Consider the following 20,424-nt stretch of genomic DNA (forward strand, 5'->3'; position numbering starts at 1 on the left):
ACACACACACAAAAAAAAAACAGAGAGTTAATTACATGCTAGTTAGTGATGGTGGATTAATCAATATCTTGTATGTCTGTGTAATGTTTCCTTATATATGCCTCTGTTTCATGTCGTATGTGGTGCAACAATTGTTTTCATCATTATACACCATTGGCAGTTCAGTGCTGCAGAGGTTTTAATATGCTATTCTCTGTTTATATAAGATTTGTTTATCTTGATGCTATTGCTAGTCGTCTTTTCTTTTTAGATATAATTTTGTTTTCTTTTGAAATGATCAAAGATATCTTTTCTAGTTTAATAATGGTTATTTTGATGAAAGAAAAAGGGGGTAAAACCCCCGAATACAAGGTGTAAACATTGGGTACCTCAATGAAAGATATGAGCTTCCAGGAAAAGCAACCAAGCATTTGTGGTAATTGGAATCTCATACGTGCTCCAATTTTTCCCCAAAAAACGCGAAAAGGTTCCACGAATTTGTGAAAATGCATCTTAGTCCCTTCAAAGGCTGTTTGTTTCTTTTAGAGAGAAAAGATACCTTGTAATGCAAAAAGACTCAGTTTGCTGACGTGTTTCACTTGATAGTTACCTTTCCTATAGGTTTGAGAGAGTTCATCAAGCAGAAATAACTCATATTGACATGAAAAGAAAAGCAAGAAGGTGCTCACATCTTAGTTTTGTTTAGGGGTCAGCAATGATGGAAAACACTGTGGCAGTTGCTATGCTTGTTCGAAGGCTTCTTTTAGAAGAACCTGAAACGGTATGTCTGAGTTACCTACTGATTACCTGTTTCTGGTGAAATATTTTAAGTTTGTTCTGGCTGAAATAGAATCGTATGTTATTTGTGCTGTCTGTTCGTTCACTATAATCCATAAGAGTTGCATATATCGACGCTTAGAAATAATAATGTCGTATCAAAATTTGATGTTTGTGCAGGCAATGGAATATGCGACAATATCAGATACAGAGCAGATAGAGTTCTATGTGACATCTTCAATCAAAAATGCGTTTACAAGGGTAAATTGTACTTGTTGGAAAAAGAAACTATACTTGGTTGCTGAATATAATTACTACTATTGAAACCTTTTGCTATATTGGCTTGAATTGCAAGTCCAAAGACTGGTTAAATTACCCTAACTGTAAAGTGCAAGTTCTATGATTTAAATGAGTTTCTTCAGATGGTAGAGGACCCTAACTGTAAAGTGCAAGTTCTATTATTGGTTATATTAGTTTCTTAAAAATTGTAGAGGACCTTAACTATGAACTTCCATTTGCATTGTTGGGTCATTAAAATCTTTTCTTTGTTCTTTTATCTTCATTTTCTATTTTGTAGCTAAATATGTATGTCATTACAAAATCTTCATTCTATACAGCCTAAGGAGCTCCTCTGTTCGAAGAACATTGTATTTACCAATAATGAAGTATGTTAAGGGATGGGCATGACTGGTTCAAGAGGAGGATTTGATTTACGGTGTCTAGCCTTCAGATCATATAACACTTAGTCTCTGTACTTTATGACTAACTTATTCCATTCTAATGCCAAATGTCCAAAGAATTTGAAGCTCAAAGTCTCTCAGCACAGCGTAGGCTATTAGGGATAGAAGGCATGTCTCTTTTTATAAAAGCTTCAGTAACAGAAATTAGTAGTCACTTTAATATGTTCTGTGACCAGTTAAACAGTCCATACCAATTTTTCATATTTTGACGTAGACTGTAGTTTTACAATAATGTTATACTAAAATAGTCAAGAACATACAAATTTCTCATATTTTAATGTAGACTGTAGTTTTACGATAATGGTATACTAAAATAGTCAAGAACATAAAGGGATCAGAAAGGATCAAGAGCACTTGCCCAGGTCTTCTCTCTTTCTATAACACAGGTAACATGTCATGAATCTCGTGAGATTATGGTGCATTTTGTGTTGAATACGCTTCTTACATGAAAGGACAGGGTGTTTCATATTTCCCCACTAATGACTGTTTGCAAGTTTATCCAGAAGTTACATTTGGTTGATTTGCTTCATATGGTTCTAACGACACAAATGGACCAACTGTCCCCCTGCTTGGTGGACTTCCCTTCTTACTAGAGTGCGGAGTTGATTGTTGGGGGCATCTAAGAATGCTCTGTGCATCATAGCTAGTTTTTGAGTGTTGTTATTCAGTTCCGTGTTTCCTCTGGATTGGGCATGAATGAAATTTCCCTGTTCGTCATGAATAATCGCTTTATGCAGATCATACAAGATGTTGAGGCAATAGCTCATGCAACAAATGAACATCCTCTAGCATTGCTTGCAGAACACACAAAGAAACTCTTGCAAAGAGATAATACTATTTACATGCCTATCTTATCTCAAAGGCATCGTAATGCTGCTGCTGTTTCTGCATCCATACTTCACAAGCTTTATGGTATCAAATTGGTATGTTAATGATTAATTTATCTCCTAAAGTTCTAGTTTAGCTTGAGTTATTCATGGTAATATGTTTAGTATGGAGGTTTGAGTGAATGTCAATCATTCAGAGACCATTCCTTGAAAACGCGGAACATCTGACTGAGGATACTATAGCTGTCTTCCCTGCTGCTGACAGTCTTGAGCAGTATATAATGCAAGTTATCGTCTCTACTTGTGCTGATGGAACTTCAGATGCTTACTGCAGAAAGTTAAATTTGTTCAAGGTTAGGAAACTCTTCCTGGCTTCTTTATTTATTTTATACTACATTAACTTAGGGTGACATTGTTTTGCCAAATTTATATGGGGCAGTTCAAAATGAAAGACTTATGGCCAGTAAATTAAGCTTATTGGATTTATTGTCTTCTGACCTCGGCAGTCTAAATGCTCAGAGCCTTTTTTTAGTTGGGGTAGGACACTTTTGCTGATAAAGTTGCCATGCATCATGCTTAATATTTTCATAATGAATTTGGTGACTTTCTTAGCTTCTTCTTGATTTATTCTAGATTGAAACTGTATCTGGGACATTGGTACTACGATGGGTGAATTCACAACTTGCAAGGATTTTGAATTGGGTTGACCGGGCTATTCAGCAGGAGGTAATAACTAAGGAAGTTGCTAATGATTGTGTTTCATGAACAATACCATTTTTTTTTGGCCTTTAGTCATTACAATCCTTCTACTCCCTCTGCATATATCATTTCCATTTTAGAATTTTCTACTTCATGTCTTATCTCCTTTTTTTCAGAAGTATAAGTTAAATGGGGCATCTCCTCTTTTCAATATTCACTGATATGATAATAAGAACAAATTGAGCTCTTCCTTCTAAACAAAGGCTCGCTTTTAGCATATGAAGTTAATTACCTTTTTGTGGGTTTTCAGCGATGGACACCGGTTTCCCCTCAACAAAGGCATGGAAGTTCAATTGTTGAAGTCTACAGGATTGTGGAAGAGGTTCACAAATTATACTCTGTTCTTTGCATAGGAAGTGAACTTTAAAAGTGGCTCAGACTGAACATCTTGCTTTGGTCAATTGATTCTGATATGCTCACAGTAATTTACAAATGCTTCTATACAATACCATATTTTTTTAATGAGTTGAACTATTTTGTCACTGCAGACGGTTGATCAGTTCTTTGCTTTGAAAGTTCCAATGAGGCCAGGAGAACTGGGTAGCCTCTTTCGCGGCATTGATAATGCATTTCAAGTATATGCAAAGACCATTTTAGATAAGATTGGTATATTGTTGCTTTCTGCACGTCTTAAATAATTCTTCTTTACGGAAACTTATATTCCTGCTGTTTCAGATTTAGATTAATTATCCTCCCGGTTCATTTTGTATCCTGCACTATGGTTTGATGAATGATATATCATAGTAATGGATGGACGGACTATTAGATCTTCCGTTACCGGCTTACTGCAGTATTCAACTCCATTTCACAGTAGGGAGGAAGGGGTACCTTTTTACAGTTTCGAAGCTATCCTTCCCACTGGAGCTGTAAATATTCTGTCCGAGTAACTAATAATTGGAAACCTCCATTTTATTATTTCCCTCTTTTCTGGCTCACTTTATGGATGAATTGCCAATTTACCTGTTTGACAACCCTTCATCGCCAGCCCAGTTTTTCCTCAACAGGATTTAACATGTTCAATCTTCAAACCGCTTTGAAGCTTATGTGGCTCTCTTTTTACTGGCATTCAAAAGTTGTACCAGGCTTTATTTCTTCTTGCATTTTCATATCTTGTATATGTTTCTGCAGAACTGTTTACCACTAATTCAAAGATATATATTTCATGGTGAACTTGCTACCATATGCGTGCAGCTAATAAGGAAGATATTGTTCCACCTGTGCCTATTCTGACAAGATACTCAAGGGAACATGGAATTAAGGCATTTGTAAAGAAGGAGTTGAAGGATACAAGGATACCAGATGCCCTGAAGTCTGTTGAAATTGACGTAGTGGCCACATCAACCCTTTGTGTTCAGTTGAATAGCCTTCATGTGAGTTAACTTCTATCTTCCCGCTTTTTGTACGATTAATATCTCAAGCTGTTAATCATTTGCTCTCTGTTTCACTTTCCCCTTTTTGATTGGATCTGAAGGGTGTATCTTCACTGGTTGAATTGGAAAAGCACGACTCTGGCTAATTTCATTAGCCTGAAGCTGGACTTTAAATCAACTTGTAACCTGTGTGATGTGGTGTTTCTGTCCTAAGCAATTCTAAGGCTTACCTCGTCGTTTATCCTTACAGTATGCTATTAGCCAACTGAATAAATTGGAAGACAGCATTTGGGAGCGGTGGACGAGGAAAAAGCATCATGCTAAATCGATAAGTAAGGAACAACTCCTTTTGACTGTGGAATATGTTGATATTATCTTATTATCTCCTCTTAGTATGTAATTCTAGCTTTGCAGCTAAAAATATTTTCTAACAATTTTGAGTAATGGTAAGAAGTATTTGTCGTCTTGAAAAGGTGCTCTCCATCTTTAATCGTTCTAATTGTTATAAAGTGGACAATTGGAATTATCTCCTTACAGACTGCAAAGAACAGAAAAAAAAGAACAGCAAGGTTAGACTATTTTTCTATTTTAGATTTCTGTTTTACAGAAATAATTGGATGGATGTGTTTTAAGCCAAGAAAACCATCAAGAATATTGCGTAAATAGAAGCTAAGAATATTAAGAATTAGAAACTGTCCTTAATTCGTATAGTTCAAGATTCTTATATAAGGAGCTCTCTTGTATGTAGTTAACCATCTGATCTCTATAAGTACTTTCTCTCTTCTTTTCCTCTTTCACATGGTATCGGAGTGTACCATTTAGTATAGACTTGAGTAGTTTTCCCCTAAGTTGCGCGGACTCTTCGTTTTGGTGCCGCACCCGTCTCGACACGGGACGGTAGCGGGTGCGGGAGCGTCATACGTCCCGGATTCGGTCAACTAACCTCGGATACTTTGACCTGAGTCCATCGACAAATTTGGGGGGAAATTGAGATTTTGATTTCTCAAAATTAAAAGTAAAACAGATTTAAGACATGCGAAATGGCATACCTTCAATATTGTAATACTTGTCTCATATTTGCTGCTTTGTGTTCTAGAAAAATCAATAATTCAAGGGGTCGTGTTCTGAGTTCAGACTTATAGCTCTATTTTTTATAATTTTGAATTTTTTAGCCGAATCCTTGCACCCATATCCATACCTGGATCCGCACCCCTGAATCTTAAAATTTAGATTTTGCCGAATCCGACACTCGGATCCGTGCCCGTATCGGATGCCCGCACCCAAGTCCGAGCAACTTAAGTTTTCCCTACTCATGAATATCTACCCAACTAAAATATTTCCATCTTTCCACAAATTCACTATCTTATTTCTTTCCTTTGACTGTTTTAGCGGCACCACTCTTACCTCCGGCGACTTTTACGGCCGTAATGCACCTCTTATAGATGGTCATTCCACATCTGGCCATTCATCCGACAACCTTTCAAGCAAAAATTCCCAATACTTGTTCCTCTCTTTTATCTCTTTGTGGTATTAGAATTTGGATCTTGATTCCTTCCTCTAAAGTCTAAACAGTGAATTTTCTGCTACTGGTAAACAAAAATCTCTTTTTATTGTATCAAAGATTGTATGTAGATCTCTCTTCTAAACATTTAATTTGAAGTCACAAGGTATTCTCTCTTCTTTTTCTTTGCGTTATTAGAGATCGAGTATTTAGTCTATTCTCTAAATATTGATTTTTTGTTAGATGGAAAAATATTGAAATTTGTGATCATTGTTTGAACAACCTTTTGGTACTCGTCAGCAGCTAATTCAAGCCATTGCAAGAAGCAATTGCTGTGCAATTGCCAGTGATATTACGGGGAAAAAAAATACTAAGACTAATTTCTTTCTGGTGATTATTCAAGTAATTGTTTACTTCCGGTGACTCTTTTTGGTGTCTCTTGTTTACTAATAAGCAATGTTAAGTTGTTTCATCACCTTGAGTTTGAAGAGGTGTGTTGAAACTCAAGTGAATCACTAAGATTTTTGTTAGTACTTAGTCAAGAGAATTAAAAAGAATATTGTGTAGAGTATTCTTGGAAATTATGTCATAATTAGGAATGCCGAGAATTACAGAACGTTTCTTATTTCATGTACTGAGCATTTAAGCTTTGACTATGTGTGGTAAAGCCTATGACTTGGTGTGCTTGGAACGTTTTGCAAAAGAAATAGGGGAAGACAAATAATATGAACAAAGAACTGCAAACCTGTTTTTCTTATTTGTAATTAAAAAGGGGACGAGGGAGATAATTGACTTGAAATCTATTTACCATTAAGCATAGCTGCTGTATAATCGATATCAGCTGGGACTTTTAGCCTATAGAATCTAGATATAATTCTTTATCATGATGAATGGCACTTGAGTAGTGGCACTCCTTCCTCTCTTGGAAAAGGATTAACTTAACTTCAATTTTTTCCAAACAAAGAGAGCCCAGCTGAAGAGACTGCAAGAAATTTACAGAAGAAGGACTCATTTGATGGAAGCAGAAAGGATATTAATGCCGCAATTGACAGAATGTGTGAATTTACTGGTGAGACTTTTGTTTTTATGTTCTGTTTTTTCTTTTTTGGGTTCTCTGCAAATAATACAACTTTCAAGGATGTTTGGATTTGCTAGCGAGAGGCTTCTTCTTTGTCTTCTACATTTTTGGGGTTCATTGCAAATAATTCCTAATTCATTTTTGTCAATTTTTGCAGGAACGAAAATCATTTTCTGGGACTTAAGAGAACCATTCATTGAGAATCTCTATAAACCCAGTGTTTCTCAGTCTAGATTGGAATCAGTAATGGATCCACTTGATATGGTATTGCATCTTATTTTTGAGACTATTCTATACATAGGTTTTATCGTATATATGTGGAAAACGGGAAATGAATAAAATTTTGATGAAGTCCAGAAAGGGGAAAAAGAAATAACAGCAAAGAGTAACTATCCCATGAAATCCCAACACTGATGAACTGATCTCCGTTGCTCCTTGCTCTGCTGCTCTCTTTGCACCTTCTTATCTCCCTCTTGTAATGGAAAGAAAGTACAGCTTAGTAATTTTTGGTCTTAATGTTTGTTCAAACTCTCTTGTAATGAAATGTTGGGATGTGGAAGGTTGAACTATAATTGCTGCAATAGAAATCTGATTCATAAATCTGATCTGAACTTCGTTTATGAAGCAGCACCGGTTTTGAACCATTAGAAACTGGAGTTGAGAATTTTTTTTCCTTCAACGGCATAAATGACCTATAGTAACACCGAGACTTGTAACTAATATTCAAATGTGAGAGACAGTATCTGCATTCAACCTTCTGAGCAACGATTTTGTCATCTGGATCCCTGATTTAGATAATTGTAAAAGTGAAACAAACATAATATGGTTTTTACTTGCATCAATCCATTTTGCTGTGCTGGAATGTACCTCCCACTTTTCATGTATACTCAGAAAAAAGAGAAGCTCAGATGGTATAACTGTCTTCCAACATTTGCAGGTTCTTAATCAACTGTGTGATGTGATAATGGAGCCACTCCGGGATCGTGTTGTGACTGGACTGCTTCAAGCATCACTGGTCTGTGTACTTACTGCTGCTTGGTTTTTCTGTTTTTAACTGCAGTAATTTTTGAATTCTTTGGAAATCGTATTTCACCAGGATGGCCTACTCAGAGTCATATTAGATGGAGGACCATCACGTGTATTCTCCCTGGGTGATGCTAAGCTATTGGAGGAGGATCTAGAGATCTTGAAGGTATTCAAACTGGTTTTTGTTGGATATGCTCGAGAATTTTTTTTATCTACCTGAAGATATTCAAACTAAATTTTGTCTACCTGATATCTTGAATTAGTGGACCTACAATATGGTTATTTCTCACCTATACTTGTTATTTGTTTAAGGAATTCTTCATTTCGGGTGGGGACGGGCTTCCTCGTGGAGTAGTTGAAAATCAAGTTGCACGTGTTCGGCAGGTGGTAAAGCTGCATGGTTATGAGGTTAGTTCAGCAACCACAATGAAGTACTAAGATAAGCAGAATTGGCTGCATAAAAACTTTGGTACCTGTGGTTACTAATGCTTGTACCTCCTTGCTTCTCCATGCCTCTATTATGAAATTATTATCTGAGCAATATGCACTTTTTTCATTGGCCCCGTGTAAATATAGCACTATCTTAACGGATATAAAGATTTGTTCATGTAAGATTGGTCAAAGATGCTGCAACACTAATATTAATTGTAGAAAAAGCGATGGTATGTATACGTTGAAAAATCTACTTGCTCCTCAAAGACTGTTTATTAAGGCCATATTTTGCACTAATTTAGTACATGTCTAAGATGATTTTATTTGGTCTTTATATATCACATTTTATTGTGATCCTTCTCTACGACAATATGTTAAATGGTTGATGTACAAGGCTTGTTTTTTATGGTACACAGACCAAGGAAATAATAGAAGACTTGAGATCTGCAAGTGAGTTAGAAATGCAGGGCGGAAGAGGCAAGTTAGGTGCTGATACCAAGACCCTACTTAGGATTCTGTGTCATCGAGGAGAGTCAGAGGCCTCTCAGTTTGTCAAGAAGCAATTCAAAATCCCCAAATCTGGAGCTTAGTGTACTTCATCTCTATACTTTTTAGTTGGACCTAGCAAAACCCTCCATGAGAATGTAACATAGGCACTGTCGGAACTTTCAGTTTTCTTTTATTTCTTATTTTTTTCATGATCTCATTCGTCGATGAGAACAATCTGCTGCGACAGATTTTTTTCTTTAAGGTATTTACTTAAAGCATAGCTTCTTTTCTTTTTGTTCTGTTCATGTATATGTTTAGTGTGCATTTTCTTGCCTTCTTAAAACCTGTTCGGGAGGCATGTATATGTATAACTTCTCCTTTCATGGGAGAAAACATTTGTACTTCTATTTCTAAGATTTTAGACGCCATTCTTACATCCAAAGAACATATAAAGTCAAATTATGAAAACACTGATCTTCATGCAAGAGTTAAATAATAAGAAGAAATTCAAAATTTAACTGGTTAAACAATCATTCAGCTTCATTATACCAAAACCATAAAAGTCAACAGAATTCATCTAGTGCGCCTCAATCCTAAATTAGTTGACAGCTACAAGAGTCCTCGGATATTCATTTATGCTCTATTCAACATTTGTACTTCTATTTCTAAGATTTTGAAATTGAGTTCTGTTGCTCCGTAAGTGAGAATTTAAAGATTACGGGTGCATATGCCATTTATTTTTCTAGATTTAGCAAATTACTGGTGATATAACTATGACATTTGGTTAATGAAAGAAGGAAAAGCAAAAGTATTTTTTTGCCTTCCAGTGGGAAAAGTATCTAACCATTCATTTGCAAGGAGATTACAAAAACGAGTTTTTATTTAGTAGTTTACTTGCCTTTTTCCTTTAGTAACTCAAAAACCTGCTCAAAGTGGCTATTTCATTTTTCCACTTCAACTTAACAGTGTCAATTTCACACGACGAACTGTTGGAAAGCTGGTAACACTTGATGGAACTTTTCGAGGCACAGCTGGTAACACTTCAAATCATTTCCATGATCGCGTGATCTTAAACTAGATATATTCATCTCAATTCGAACGTTGTGTTTCATGTCAAGTGCAGGAAGCAAACTGTAGTCTCACATATTGTGAGTTGCCAAGAACGAGAGATCTTCCAATCTGGTACATACAGATAATTCTCAAATTTACAAAGCACATCTCATCAACTGAAATTGAAGTAGAAAATTGTTCAGAACACTAAACTCAACAGTAGAACTTATGCACGTTACTCATACTCGATCACACACTATATTGAGGCAGAGATCGGTATGTTACAGAGTTGGAGTAAGCCTAGTCGGCACAAAGAGGCCTCCGCTGGAGATTATCGTAGAATTCTAGTTTCCTTTGCGTGCTACGCACAGTTGCCCAATAAGATTTAAGAATGTATCTTTAAGACTCCTAAAATTGTACTAATTAACAGAGGACCATCTTAATTCTCCATAATAGATTCTTAACATCACGAAAATAGCTCTCTATTCTATTGTACAACAAGGCACAATAAACGTTCAAACTAAGACATTCACATCCATGTACACGTTTGGGAGATGAATGGAGATGACAATACAACTATTTAACCCGTTAACAGGCATAAGAGGAATATGGCAAGAACCTTAGATGAACCAAGCCAAAGTTGGAGATTTTACTTAAATAAGTTGTTTTACCGCAATGGAAAATTTATAAGAGACACTAAAGCAACAAAAAATACTTTTAACATATGCCCGGAATGGAATCTTCTTATATTGCATGTGCATAATATCGAGCATCAAAAAAGCATGTTACTCGTCATCCTTGTAAGGGTACTCCTCAGGAACTTGCTTCAGAAGCTTCAGCTGCAACTCAAATGCATCATCCCCTCTAAGCATATCACGCAGCCACGTGACCTCTGTTTTCATTGATACCTGACCGCAGGGAAAACAGAGATAAAGATTGTCATTGCAACAAATTTTTGTCTAAAGCAGATTCAGAAATCTCAAAATTTTAACAGATCCCAGTTATTCATATAAACTCGGGAAGCTTGCACAGAAGATTATTCTTTCTCATATCAATGTGTTGACTCCATTGATAGCTTCCTTTGGGAAATAGCACCTATAGCCCTTAAGGGGACAATTTGGAGGGGAAGAAATAGAAGACCATTTGAGGGAGTTGAAAAATATATGAATTAAAGAAAAATCTCTTTGTTTCTTAATTTTTTGACACTTTCGGAGCACCTGTAATATTCCAGTAAGCATAGATGATTGGCTACAATTTATAGAGAATCATGTATAAGCCTAGTGATTCTGTTATATATATATATATATATATATATATCCTGTATGAGGAGCAACCACTTCTCAACTAATACATCTTTTTCCAAAAGAGAGCTATGTTCATGACAGATTATGAAAATAACCACTTTACTCTTACCACATAGCAAAGCAAGAGAATGAAATCAAATTTCATGTGGATCTACTGTAGCATGGATAATCAATTTGTATCGAGAGACGAAGCTTACCATCTCCAATGCTCCCCTGACTACTCCACTTAAGATGTTACAATAATATAGACCTTGACAGGTATCAGGGAGCTCAACGAAGTCTACCAAGGGGTTGTCCTCCAAAATTAGACTGCACGTTGTTCCCTCAACATCCCAATTTGTCACTGATGCAGTTACTCCTAGGAACATTTTGAGACCAACCTGTTTACATGAGCAACAAGAAACCATGTTCGGTCAATAAGCACTTTAAGCACTGACATCTACAGGCCCAAAGAGTATAACGTCACTGAAGTACTATATAAACACTACCAAATTTCTATGCCAAGTACTTGTCAGCTAAGGTTCTCAGCTCATGCATATTGAGGGGGAAGTACAATGTATCTCCTCATCCCACAATATCAACTAGAAGCCTAGGCTCTTAACTTTCTAGCAAACGCCAATTATTCCATCTTAAAATAATTAAGTGATGCGAAGCAAGAGGTCCTCCCTTCACAAGCGTGAAGTGAAGCAATTCCAGAGAAGCATGTGCTCAAACAATAAGGCGCAAAGCGATCAAAGCGAGAAGCAGTCGCTTCTTTGACGTTGACTTTAAAAGATGAAGAAAGGGGGGAAATAGGATAAGAAGGGCCTTTCGTCATATAAATACTAGGATTCGTCTCCAGATATGCTTCAATGCTCTCTTTATTGTCCCCTCTTCTTCTTCTTCTATTTGCTTCTTTCTTATTGTATTTCTTCTTCAAGCTGACTCATTCATCTTTCAAGGCTCGTCTTCTGCTTTTCTCTTCTACTCTCTGTTGCCGCAAATGATTCTTTTTCTCCTTTTCTTGTTTGTTTGTTTATCTCATTTTCTGTTGATTTATAAGCTGAATGCTACGACAATGATAGAACAGCTCTTGGAAACTAAAAATAACTACTAGTAAAGTTACTAAAGCTGTTGAATATGAAAGCTGTTCATTGTTGTCTTACACCTAAATTTCACTGTGTACAGTAGAGAAAGCTGTGGATATATTCAACTTCAAATGTGATGTGACGGTAATTATCCTAGTGTAACGTAATAGAAATGATTGACGAAAAGAATTTCTGCAAGAGCATAAATTCAACAGCAAAGCTACACAGATACTATCACTCAAAGAGGCAGATAATTAAGCAGCAGCTGGAAACTTTTGTGAAAAAGAAATACACCATCCACTATTTAGTATGGGAAACGTAATAAAACAAGGATAATGATTTGTGAAGCCACTTCAAATAATGACTCTGAGAAAAACATTCGTAGGAGGAGTAAACTTAAGGAAACCACAGCTCAAACAGCATAAAATTCACATACACATTAGTCTTTTTTTTAATGGCAAAATATACGCATATAGTTCTTTAGAATGAAAGAGTGTGTGTGTGTGTGTGTGTGTGTGTGTGTGAGAGAGAGAGAGAGAGAGAGAGAGAGAGAGAGAGAGAGAGAGAGAGAGAGAGAGAGAGAGAGACCTTGGCAATGACTTCAGCAGTCTCCTTGAAATCAACACACCTTGAAATATTAGTCTTTGCTAGAAACTCGTCAATCAGCCTAATTCCTATATTATAACCCCTGCAAATTTAGTGAGGCTTCTACTTAATCCATTTGACACTTCCACATATAGCACTACCAAGAAACCTAGATTAAAATCAAATCAATAGAAGGGTAAGAGTAGTATTACATTTGATCAAGCTGTTTGTTGACTTCCTCAACCTCCTCTAGATCAGTCAGCAGTTGGCGCACGATTGCTCCGTATGTTAGAGTGAAAAGCTCTGCGTTCTTTCACACCCAAAAACAAAATAATATAGTAATTATTAGTACGCAGTTTATACTGAAATGAATGGAGATCAAAAATAATAAAAAGCACGATCGTAATTGTGTTTAATGTTTACCACTCGTTCAACATTGGCGAAAATGGCGTCTCCGGATCTGGGTGCCACAGGAGCCATGGGAGTTCCTTTGCTGCTGTAATCGGTTAATGTAGTTATCTTAGAGCTAAACTAAGAGAATTCTCTCCCTACAGAACCGGGTGCTGGTGATTTCTTATTATTAGTAGAATAAAAGTGAGGCGTGACTATTGGGAGAGTATTCTTATTTGTTGAACGCGATTTATAATTATGAGTTGAAAGTCGCATTAGAGAATTATACGTCGCAGTTGCACATTCCCATGTTGCGATTTATAAGGCGCATATTCAGATTCACGAGAAGATTGAACTGAGATCGTTATGTGCGATTTATAAGTTGCATTCTGTGAATGCGATTTATATATCGCATTGTATAAATGCGATTTATAGATCACATTGATAAACCTTATATATACGTCGCATTAACATCGCATTCTCAACTGCAATTTACAGTTTTGAAGTCCGTTCATTTAATACTGCGATTTGTAGTCAAATATGAGGTTATTATACATATTCAATAAATTCATTAGAACCAGTAGCTTCTATTCTCCCTTTTCCCCTAGTCAAATGCAATTATAAGTCTAACTTACGAATATGACTTATTTCAACTACGACTTGCTATATATGTCATAAACGGTATTCCTCTACATTCTTTCCCTTAAGGTTTATTCTTTAAGTCGCATTCTACTTGCATATTTTTGGTATTCCCTTAAAACAACACATCACTGAAATTGTTGAACCAAAATTGCTCATTTTGGAAGGAAAATAAATTCGACTTTTCAATTGTATAAGCATATATTATTATTATTATTACCACATATTTTCCCCTTTTCCCGTTAGGCAAAGTACAACTATGTAAGCATATAGTATTTTCTTTGCAACTTGCGGAGATATCTCGATGTGGAACGGATGGAATCCAAATAGTAAGATGCAAGGAGGATCATTCGATAAAGTTTCTCATGAAACTCAGATATGAATGTATTACAACTTTTAGGAACCCAAAAAATCGCTCGAGAAAGTACAAGTGAAGCTTGAGATAAAAACTATACAATTCAAATGGACTTTGTTCGAGAAAGTACAATGGAAATGAAAGATATTTCGACTAACTTTCTCAATTAAAGCTGATGAATTCTCATTCTAGCTACCCCAAAATAACTAATTAAAATGTTGTCGTAGCTTTAAATATTACAAATAGCCACTTGAACGTAATGGAAAATTGGACTCCCTATAATGAACTACTCTGAATTCCACTTCGAACAGGACCCATGTGTATTTGAAAAAAGAGATCTTTACACAAATAAACATATTATCCAAGGATTATAATATTAATTTAAGCGCCTGACTAGACATCTATTAAGGTAAATAATTCTTCTTGAAAGAAAAAGAACGGTAATGATGTATTCTCCCGTCATGGTAAGTGGGAATCTCAAAAGTATGATTCACTAAATGTGAGCATAGACCAACTCAAGCTCAAGCAAAAAAGCTTTTGAGACTAAATTTTATACTCCAATAGTTCACCCAGAGAGAGAGAGAGAGAGAGAGAGAGAGAGAGAGTCCACTGTCTATTGTCAAAAAAATTCATTAAGAGCTCATGAATCAACTTAACAAGCCCTCTAGACTAAGCCAAGGAAATGTAACCAGGTACAGATGAGTGCTTTCATGTGCTGAAACCTTAGTGTCAATAGACCATATCACTATGTGTATATTTCTTCTTCACCAGTTACATCTCCCCACATTCAGCAATCATGCATGCCAGCTTCGGTTTGTTGTTAGCTCCAACAGCCACATTCTCAATCTTTCTGACCACTAAAAGACCATCTCCAAGAACACGCTGTAAAGAAAGCAGAAAAACAAATAAATCTATGACATAAGAACAGAAAAGAACTCAATGAGAAGTTTCTTATTTTTAGATGAAAATCAACTGCCAAATGGTTGACACAATGGAAAAGCTCATAGCTGGATATATCTATCAGAGTGAGTATACTTGTATCAAATATTAGAGCGAATTGGAGGTAATTTATGTAAACCATAACGATATCTGATGAGTGATGACACATGAAACATTAGTACGCCCTATCTGCCACTAAAATAAGGAACGTATTAAGTGACTAGTCATGACAAGGAGTATCGGAGGCATAAATTTCACCAAGGAGATTCAGAAAAAGGGCTCTCTTGTGCCTAGGGGACTCAACAATTTATATATACACATAAAAAGATTTTTCACTTATATATACACAGGACAACTTTTGGCAAAGGGGATTCAGTTGAATACCCCTTCGGTAAATGTGGCTCCACCACTGATGACAGTTAATCAATCAACGAGTTCTCTAGAAGACCATATGGGATGGGACCAAGTCAAGCATGTTGATAGAAAACAAATTGAACTGAGACCTCTAACATGAAACGTGGATAAACAGAAAGGCAACAAGCTAACGCAAAAAGCAAAGCATACCCCAAAAACAACATGCTTGTTGTCAAGCCAGTCGCACTTTGCACATGTGACAAAGAACTGCATGGAGCAAACAATAGAATCAGAATCATAGGGGCTTTGTTCAGATCTAATCCACCTTTCCCCAGATAAGGTGGATCAGATCTAATGAACTTTCAAACATAAGACCTTCAAATTGTTATGATAGAATTTTCTACTTCCTATGGATCTGTCTCTCGCTCTCTACCCAGAAACAACTTAGTTTTGCTTAAGGAGGACATCATAATGAAAGGATTACACTTTATGAAGCAATCCTAAAGATCATTGACTTCACAAATATGCTAGCATAATCTAAGTCCTGTCTTGGTTATATGGTGTTCTTCTTTTTTTCCTTTTTCACCAATCAGCATAAACTGGACCAATTCCCCATCCATATATGCCAGATTGGGACCTAATTTGTGTGCCCAGTGTTATTTTACAGCTTAAAACTTAATTAAGGGTGAGTTTGATAACAGGAATGATCTTTATGATTTACCTGACATCCATTAGTGTTTGGTCCACTATTTGCCTGCAAAATAAAGATTTCACAATTTACGTCAAAATAGAAGGTATGGATGCGCTTGAAGAATCAAATTTCACACGGTTGATTAAACATTCTTCACATAATTTAAATTGATATAATTGCATACAAAAATTTTAATACGAAGGTAATGAAATCAAGCATAATATTTACATATCAGTGTCTATGCCATCAAATACACAATCCTGACATACCCAAGGTAAAATTTATTTCTAACTCGCTCTGGGGCATGGAATCCGAGACACCGAGTAGTGATTGTTTTTGGAAGTGATTAGAGGCATATAGCTTCTTTTTATATCTCAGGTTCTCCTTACTATAATATGCCCCTGTTAGTATAAATTTTAGGCATTTACATTAAAGCTATTACATCAGGTTATTCACTTCATCACTTGCGAAGTAGATGAATGAAAGAATAAGCTAACAATTCAGTAGAAAATAATTACACAGATTGTCATATGAAAAAGAACAAATTGCAATTCCCATTAGCAACAAAGAGGCGCATGAAATGAACAAATACCATTGACAATAGGCCAGGACCAGTGTGCTTGGCAATAAAGTTTTCATCCTCAAACTTGCTTCCATATATGGAAACACATCCACTACCATCTCCCTGAGGAAAAAAAAAGAATTAGACACTGTTAATATAGATTTAGAATAACACCAATGTCGTGTTGATCAGAAGTAGAACCAGTTGACAACTTAATATATAACCTCTGAATAATTTGGAACTTATATCAGTCGAAGATGTAATTCATAGTTGGCTGATTCAAATCGGACTCTTACTTTGACATATCATCTGGTATTTAGACCTTTGAATAATCAAAAATTTGGAGCAGACTACATATCCAATACTGATTGTGAACAGAAGAAATTATCAGCAGAAAATACTCTTTGATTTCATTGGAAACTTTAGAGTTCAACAGCATACCCAGCATTACGAATGAAGGGGTCAGTTCTCTATTTATTTAATTATTTTGTGGTGGTGGTGGTGGTTGGGGGGGGGGGGGGGGGGTTAAAGGGAAGAATCAGTTCTTTTTATCAGAAAGCTGAAGGGCATCATGATCTAGAGAGATTAACTCTACATCATATGATCTCATGTCTCAAGCAAAGAAAATATTTTCTCTTTTACAGATGAGAAAGCAAACACGTAGAAATGTTAAATAAAGTGTATCCTCAGAAAGAATTTAATGAAAATGAAACCGACAAAGTCAAACTGGAAAAAGAAAGTCGTTTCGCAACGTCCTTACCTATGTGCATCATTAAATGCATATTAAAATTTTAATTGGCAGGATTAACAAGAAAAATATGCTATTTGGGGTATAGCAACCCTTCTGGAGGAAGAGGGGACATCTCAGGAGGTATATCATTTTAAGAAAGAACGAGGAGTATGGTGACATTTCATTTATCAAAAAAATTGCAGCACTTGATGCGTTCTCAAATTTTCACAAGTGATAGAGGGAATATCATGCAGAAAGTTCATACAGGTCTTTTACAACACTGGTGGAAGATTTCTATCAGTAATCTATAGGTTATCATCATTTAAGCTGCACTGCCATCTTCTTTGCAAAAGTTAATATACCTGCCATCTTCTTTGCAAAAGTTAATATACCTGTACGATTCACATGAAGCAATCAAGAAAGTTAAGGGAGAGCTGGTTGCATTCAGAATGAACTACCTTTGACAAAGAATTCTATGCTCATTTTCACTGACAGATGATGGACAATGAAGAAGGTGCAATGGATGCTCATGCCAATAATTATAGGAGACATTAATAATATTGCATATAAACCAAGAACAAAAGCTCTCTGGGGGCACTAGTAGAATGCACTACATTCATGCTAAATGCCTGGGATCGATTCTACACTGCTACACAGTTGCTTTCTATATTTACTTATAAAAAAAAAGATGCACTACATTCATGCTAAATGCCTGGGATCGATTCTACACTGCTACACAGTTGCTTTCATATAAAAAAAAAAGATGCACTACATTCATGCTAAATGCCTGGGATCGATTCTACACTGCTACACAGTTGCTTTCTATATTTACTTATAAAAAAAAAGATGCTCGGAGAAATTATAGTATATGTCGAACAGGTGTTAACACACACTTTTCGACCAAAGAAGCACATAGTTAGGGTCTCACAGACACAGAAATGCCCCTCAAAGTCGTTAATCACCCCAATTCCTATGGAACTGGGAATCTTCATTACGAAACAGACCTCAATATAAGAACCTAGTACAAGGTTAAGGCTAGAGAAAGCAACCTTTAGGAAATCACCACCTTGAATCATGAAATCCTTAATCACCCTATGGAACTGACAATTCTTGAAACCTTGTGGTACTCCTGCTTTCCTGCAAAACCAAATTTGAAGATGAGTACGACAACATAAGCAAAAGCCACTAGGAATTAGTAATAAAATCCCCAATAATCCTTTCACAAACAAGCAGTCCACAGTTAGCATCATATACAACCAAAAGGGAATGGTACACAAAACAAAATTTGACAAACTGACCTGAATTCTCCCGTGCACAGTTGCCTGCAATGAAGCAATTAAAACAACTTTAGAATAGAGCTGTCAATAAGGGGTTTTTTTTAATAAGCAAAAGTCGACTGTTCATAAGAAATGGGTTATGGACTTAGTAGTCAATAAGTTAATCCTGAACACCCCAGTTAGACATGGGCAACTGCACAAATTACAACAAATCTGCAAGGGCTTAAGCTTATATATCTATATCACTAACTGCCTAACGCCTTCCGTTAATTAATCCATTTGATTAAATTTTACACACTTAATGCAAGTAAATAATGGGGGTTCACTTGTATGTGTTAGCCTCTAATGAGACGAGGGTGGAGACCTACAAAATATTGTTCCTCGTTAACATACTTAAAATTTATTTCTTTGAGAGGGGTTTAAACCTGAAATTCTCAGCAGTTCTGGGAGCGATATCGGCGAAGAGCTCCATCTTGATGCGACCAGCAGGAATGTTGCCGATGGTTATGTCAAAAAACACAACTGGATTCTTTTGTACTTGTGGCCTTAGGTGCCACTCCACCACTCCTCCCATGCCGCCCGACGCCATTTTTTTTGGAAGTACAAAAGCTGCGATTAGCGGAAGAATTCGCGCTGCTGCTGCTCTTGGGAGTTTTCCAGAAGCCAATGTCCTAACTATAAAATATTCCTTCTTCGGGTTTGCACAACAAAAAGGGAGTTTTTCAAATCCTTATTCCTTACGCGAGGACTGTGAAAATTAAAACCTATTTTGATATTTAAATTAAAATTATTAAAATTCTTGTTATGACCGCCTCGTCTCAATTTAAATGACACACTTTTCTCATTAGTTCATTTCAAAAAGTTAATAGATTTTTATATTTAGAAATAATTTAACTTTAAATTATTCATTTTACCCATTCTACCGTTACTGATAAGTTGTTATAACCACGCCAATGTCATAGACCCACAAAGCTTTTAGAAACATATGTTTCAAAAATCTTCTTTTTTTTCTTAAACTTTGTGGCAAGTCAAACTAAGTCATCTACATTGAAATGGATGGAGTATCATTTACCATGCCTGATTTTTATTAAAAGAATGAATTTTTATTTTGTTAAAACATAGGCCTTTTCACTTTAACGCTACGATAGCTATTTCAGGCGCTCTTATCGAAATATTGATCAATATATGTGTATTTTATTTTCATATAAATTATGCAGTATTTTATGTGGAGTTTCATATCAGACTGCAAATAGTGCATTGGCAATGTGAATTTGTATATGTAATAGTTTTATACTACATTAGAAAATAGAGACGCGTTTTTTCTCTCAGCGCATGTTAGCTTAATGTGCACATCCATGGGGAAGAGGGCACGTATTCCATCTCAGAAAGTTTTAATGGCGCAAGCGTCGTCATCGCCGTAACCACAAATCAAGAAAGGAAAGAAAATCAAACAAACTTAATGTGGTAGTGAATCAGTCACCCAATGAAAAGGAAAACGCACAA

At 36.1% G+C, this 20,424-nt stretch overlaps 3 protein-coding genes across 4 annotated transcripts in view; 1 reads left to right on the forward strand and 2 right to left on the reverse strand.

Moving 5' to 3' along the window:
* LOC109235373 overlaps positions 1–9,414 on the forward strand; it is a 21,146-nt gene extending 11,732 nt beyond the window's left edge. For both annotated transcript variants that reach the window (XM_019401455.1, XM_019401456.1), the window contains 15 exons: positions 686–760; positions 937–1,017; positions 2,234–2,419; positions 2,521–2,676; positions 2,957–3,049; positions 3,333–3,404; positions 3,571–3,688; positions 4,274–4,452; positions 4,703–4,784; positions 6,918–7,022; positions 7,189–7,295; positions 7,969–8,046; positions 8,128–8,223; positions 8,370–8,465; positions 8,906–9,414. In XM_019401455.1, the coding sequence (XP_019257000.1) occupies positions 686–760; positions 937–1,017; positions 2,234–2,419; positions 2,521–2,676; positions 2,957–3,049; positions 3,333–3,404; positions 3,571–3,688; positions 4,274–4,452; positions 4,703–4,784; positions 6,918–7,022; positions 7,189–7,295; positions 7,969–8,046; positions 8,128–8,223; positions 8,370–8,465; positions 8,906–9,079 (1,698 nt within the window). In that variant the 3' untranslated portion in view covers positions 9,080–9,414. The remainder of the gene's footprint in view (positions 1–685; positions 761–936; positions 1,018–2,233; positions 2,420–2,520; positions 2,677–2,956; positions 3,050–3,332; positions 3,405–3,570; positions 3,689–4,273; positions 4,453–4,702; positions 4,785–6,917; positions 7,023–7,188; positions 7,296–7,968; positions 8,047–8,127; positions 8,224–8,369; positions 8,466–8,905) is intronic.
* On the reverse strand, positions 10,532–13,638 carry LOC109235374 (trafficking protein particle complex subunit 3-like). Its single transcript, XM_019401457.1, has 5 exons — positions 13,408–13,638; positions 13,197–13,294; positions 12,988–13,087; positions 11,530–11,712; positions 10,532–10,936 (listed from the first exon to the last, which is right to left on the reverse strand). Exons 1-5 carry the CDS (start codon positions 13,462–13,464, stop codon positions 10,814–10,816), a joined length of 561 nt encoding a protein of 186 aa, XP_019257002.1. The 5' UTR covers positions 13,465–13,638; the 3' UTR covers positions 10,532–10,813.
* On the reverse strand, positions 14,884–19,670 carry LOC109235375 (peptidyl-prolyl cis-trans isomerase CYP22-like). The gene is made up of 7 exons (XM_019401458.1): positions 19,347–19,670; positions 18,943–18,966; positions 18,694–18,781; positions 16,945–17,037; positions 16,383–16,415; positions 15,872–15,928; positions 14,884–15,250 (listed from the first exon to the last, which is right to left on the reverse strand). Exons 1-7 carry the CDS (start codon positions 19,508–19,510, stop codon positions 15,140–15,142), a joined length of 570 nt encoding a protein of 189 aa, XP_019257003.1. The 5' UTR covers positions 19,511–19,670; the 3' UTR covers positions 14,884–15,139.

This window comes from Nicotiana attenuata, chromosome 12 (assembly GCF_001879085.1).
Source record: "Nicotiana attenuata strain UT chromosome 12, NIATTr2, whole genome shotgun sequence".
Lineage (NCBI taxonomy): Eukaryota > Viridiplantae > Streptophyta > Magnoliopsida > Solanales > Solanaceae > Nicotiana > Nicotiana attenuata.

What these genes read in the sequence shown, in the direction of transcription:
- LOC109235374 (XM_019401457.1), bottom strand. Translation starts at nt 13,464, where the DNA reads ATGGCTCCTGTGGCACCCAGATCCGGAGACGCCATTTTCGCCAATGTT. An exon ending in TCGCCAATGTTGAACGAGTG is followed by an intron (nt 13,295 to 13,407) that starts GTAAACATTAAA and finishes TGGGTGTGAAAG; the next exon opens with AACGCAGAGCTTTTCACTCT. An exon ending in AACAAACAGCTTGATCAAAT is followed by an intron (nt 13,088 to 13,196) that starts GTAATACTACTC and finishes CTAAATTTGCAG; the next exon opens with GGGTTATAATATAGGAATTA.
- LOC109235375 (XM_019401458.1), bottom strand. Translation starts at nt 19,510, where the DNA reads ATGGCGTCGGGCGGCATGGGAGGAGTGGTGGAGTGGCACCTAAGGCCA. An exon ending in CTGTGCACGGGAGAATTCAG is followed by an intron (nt 18,782 to 18,942) that starts GTCAGTTTGTCA and finishes TTGGTTTTGCAG; the next exon opens with GAAAGCAGGAGTACCACAAG. An exon ending in ACAAGCATGTTGTTTTTGGG is followed by an intron (nt 15,251 to 15,871) that starts GTATGCTTTGCT and finishes CTTTCTTTACAG; the next exon opens with CGTGTTCTTGGAGATGGTCT.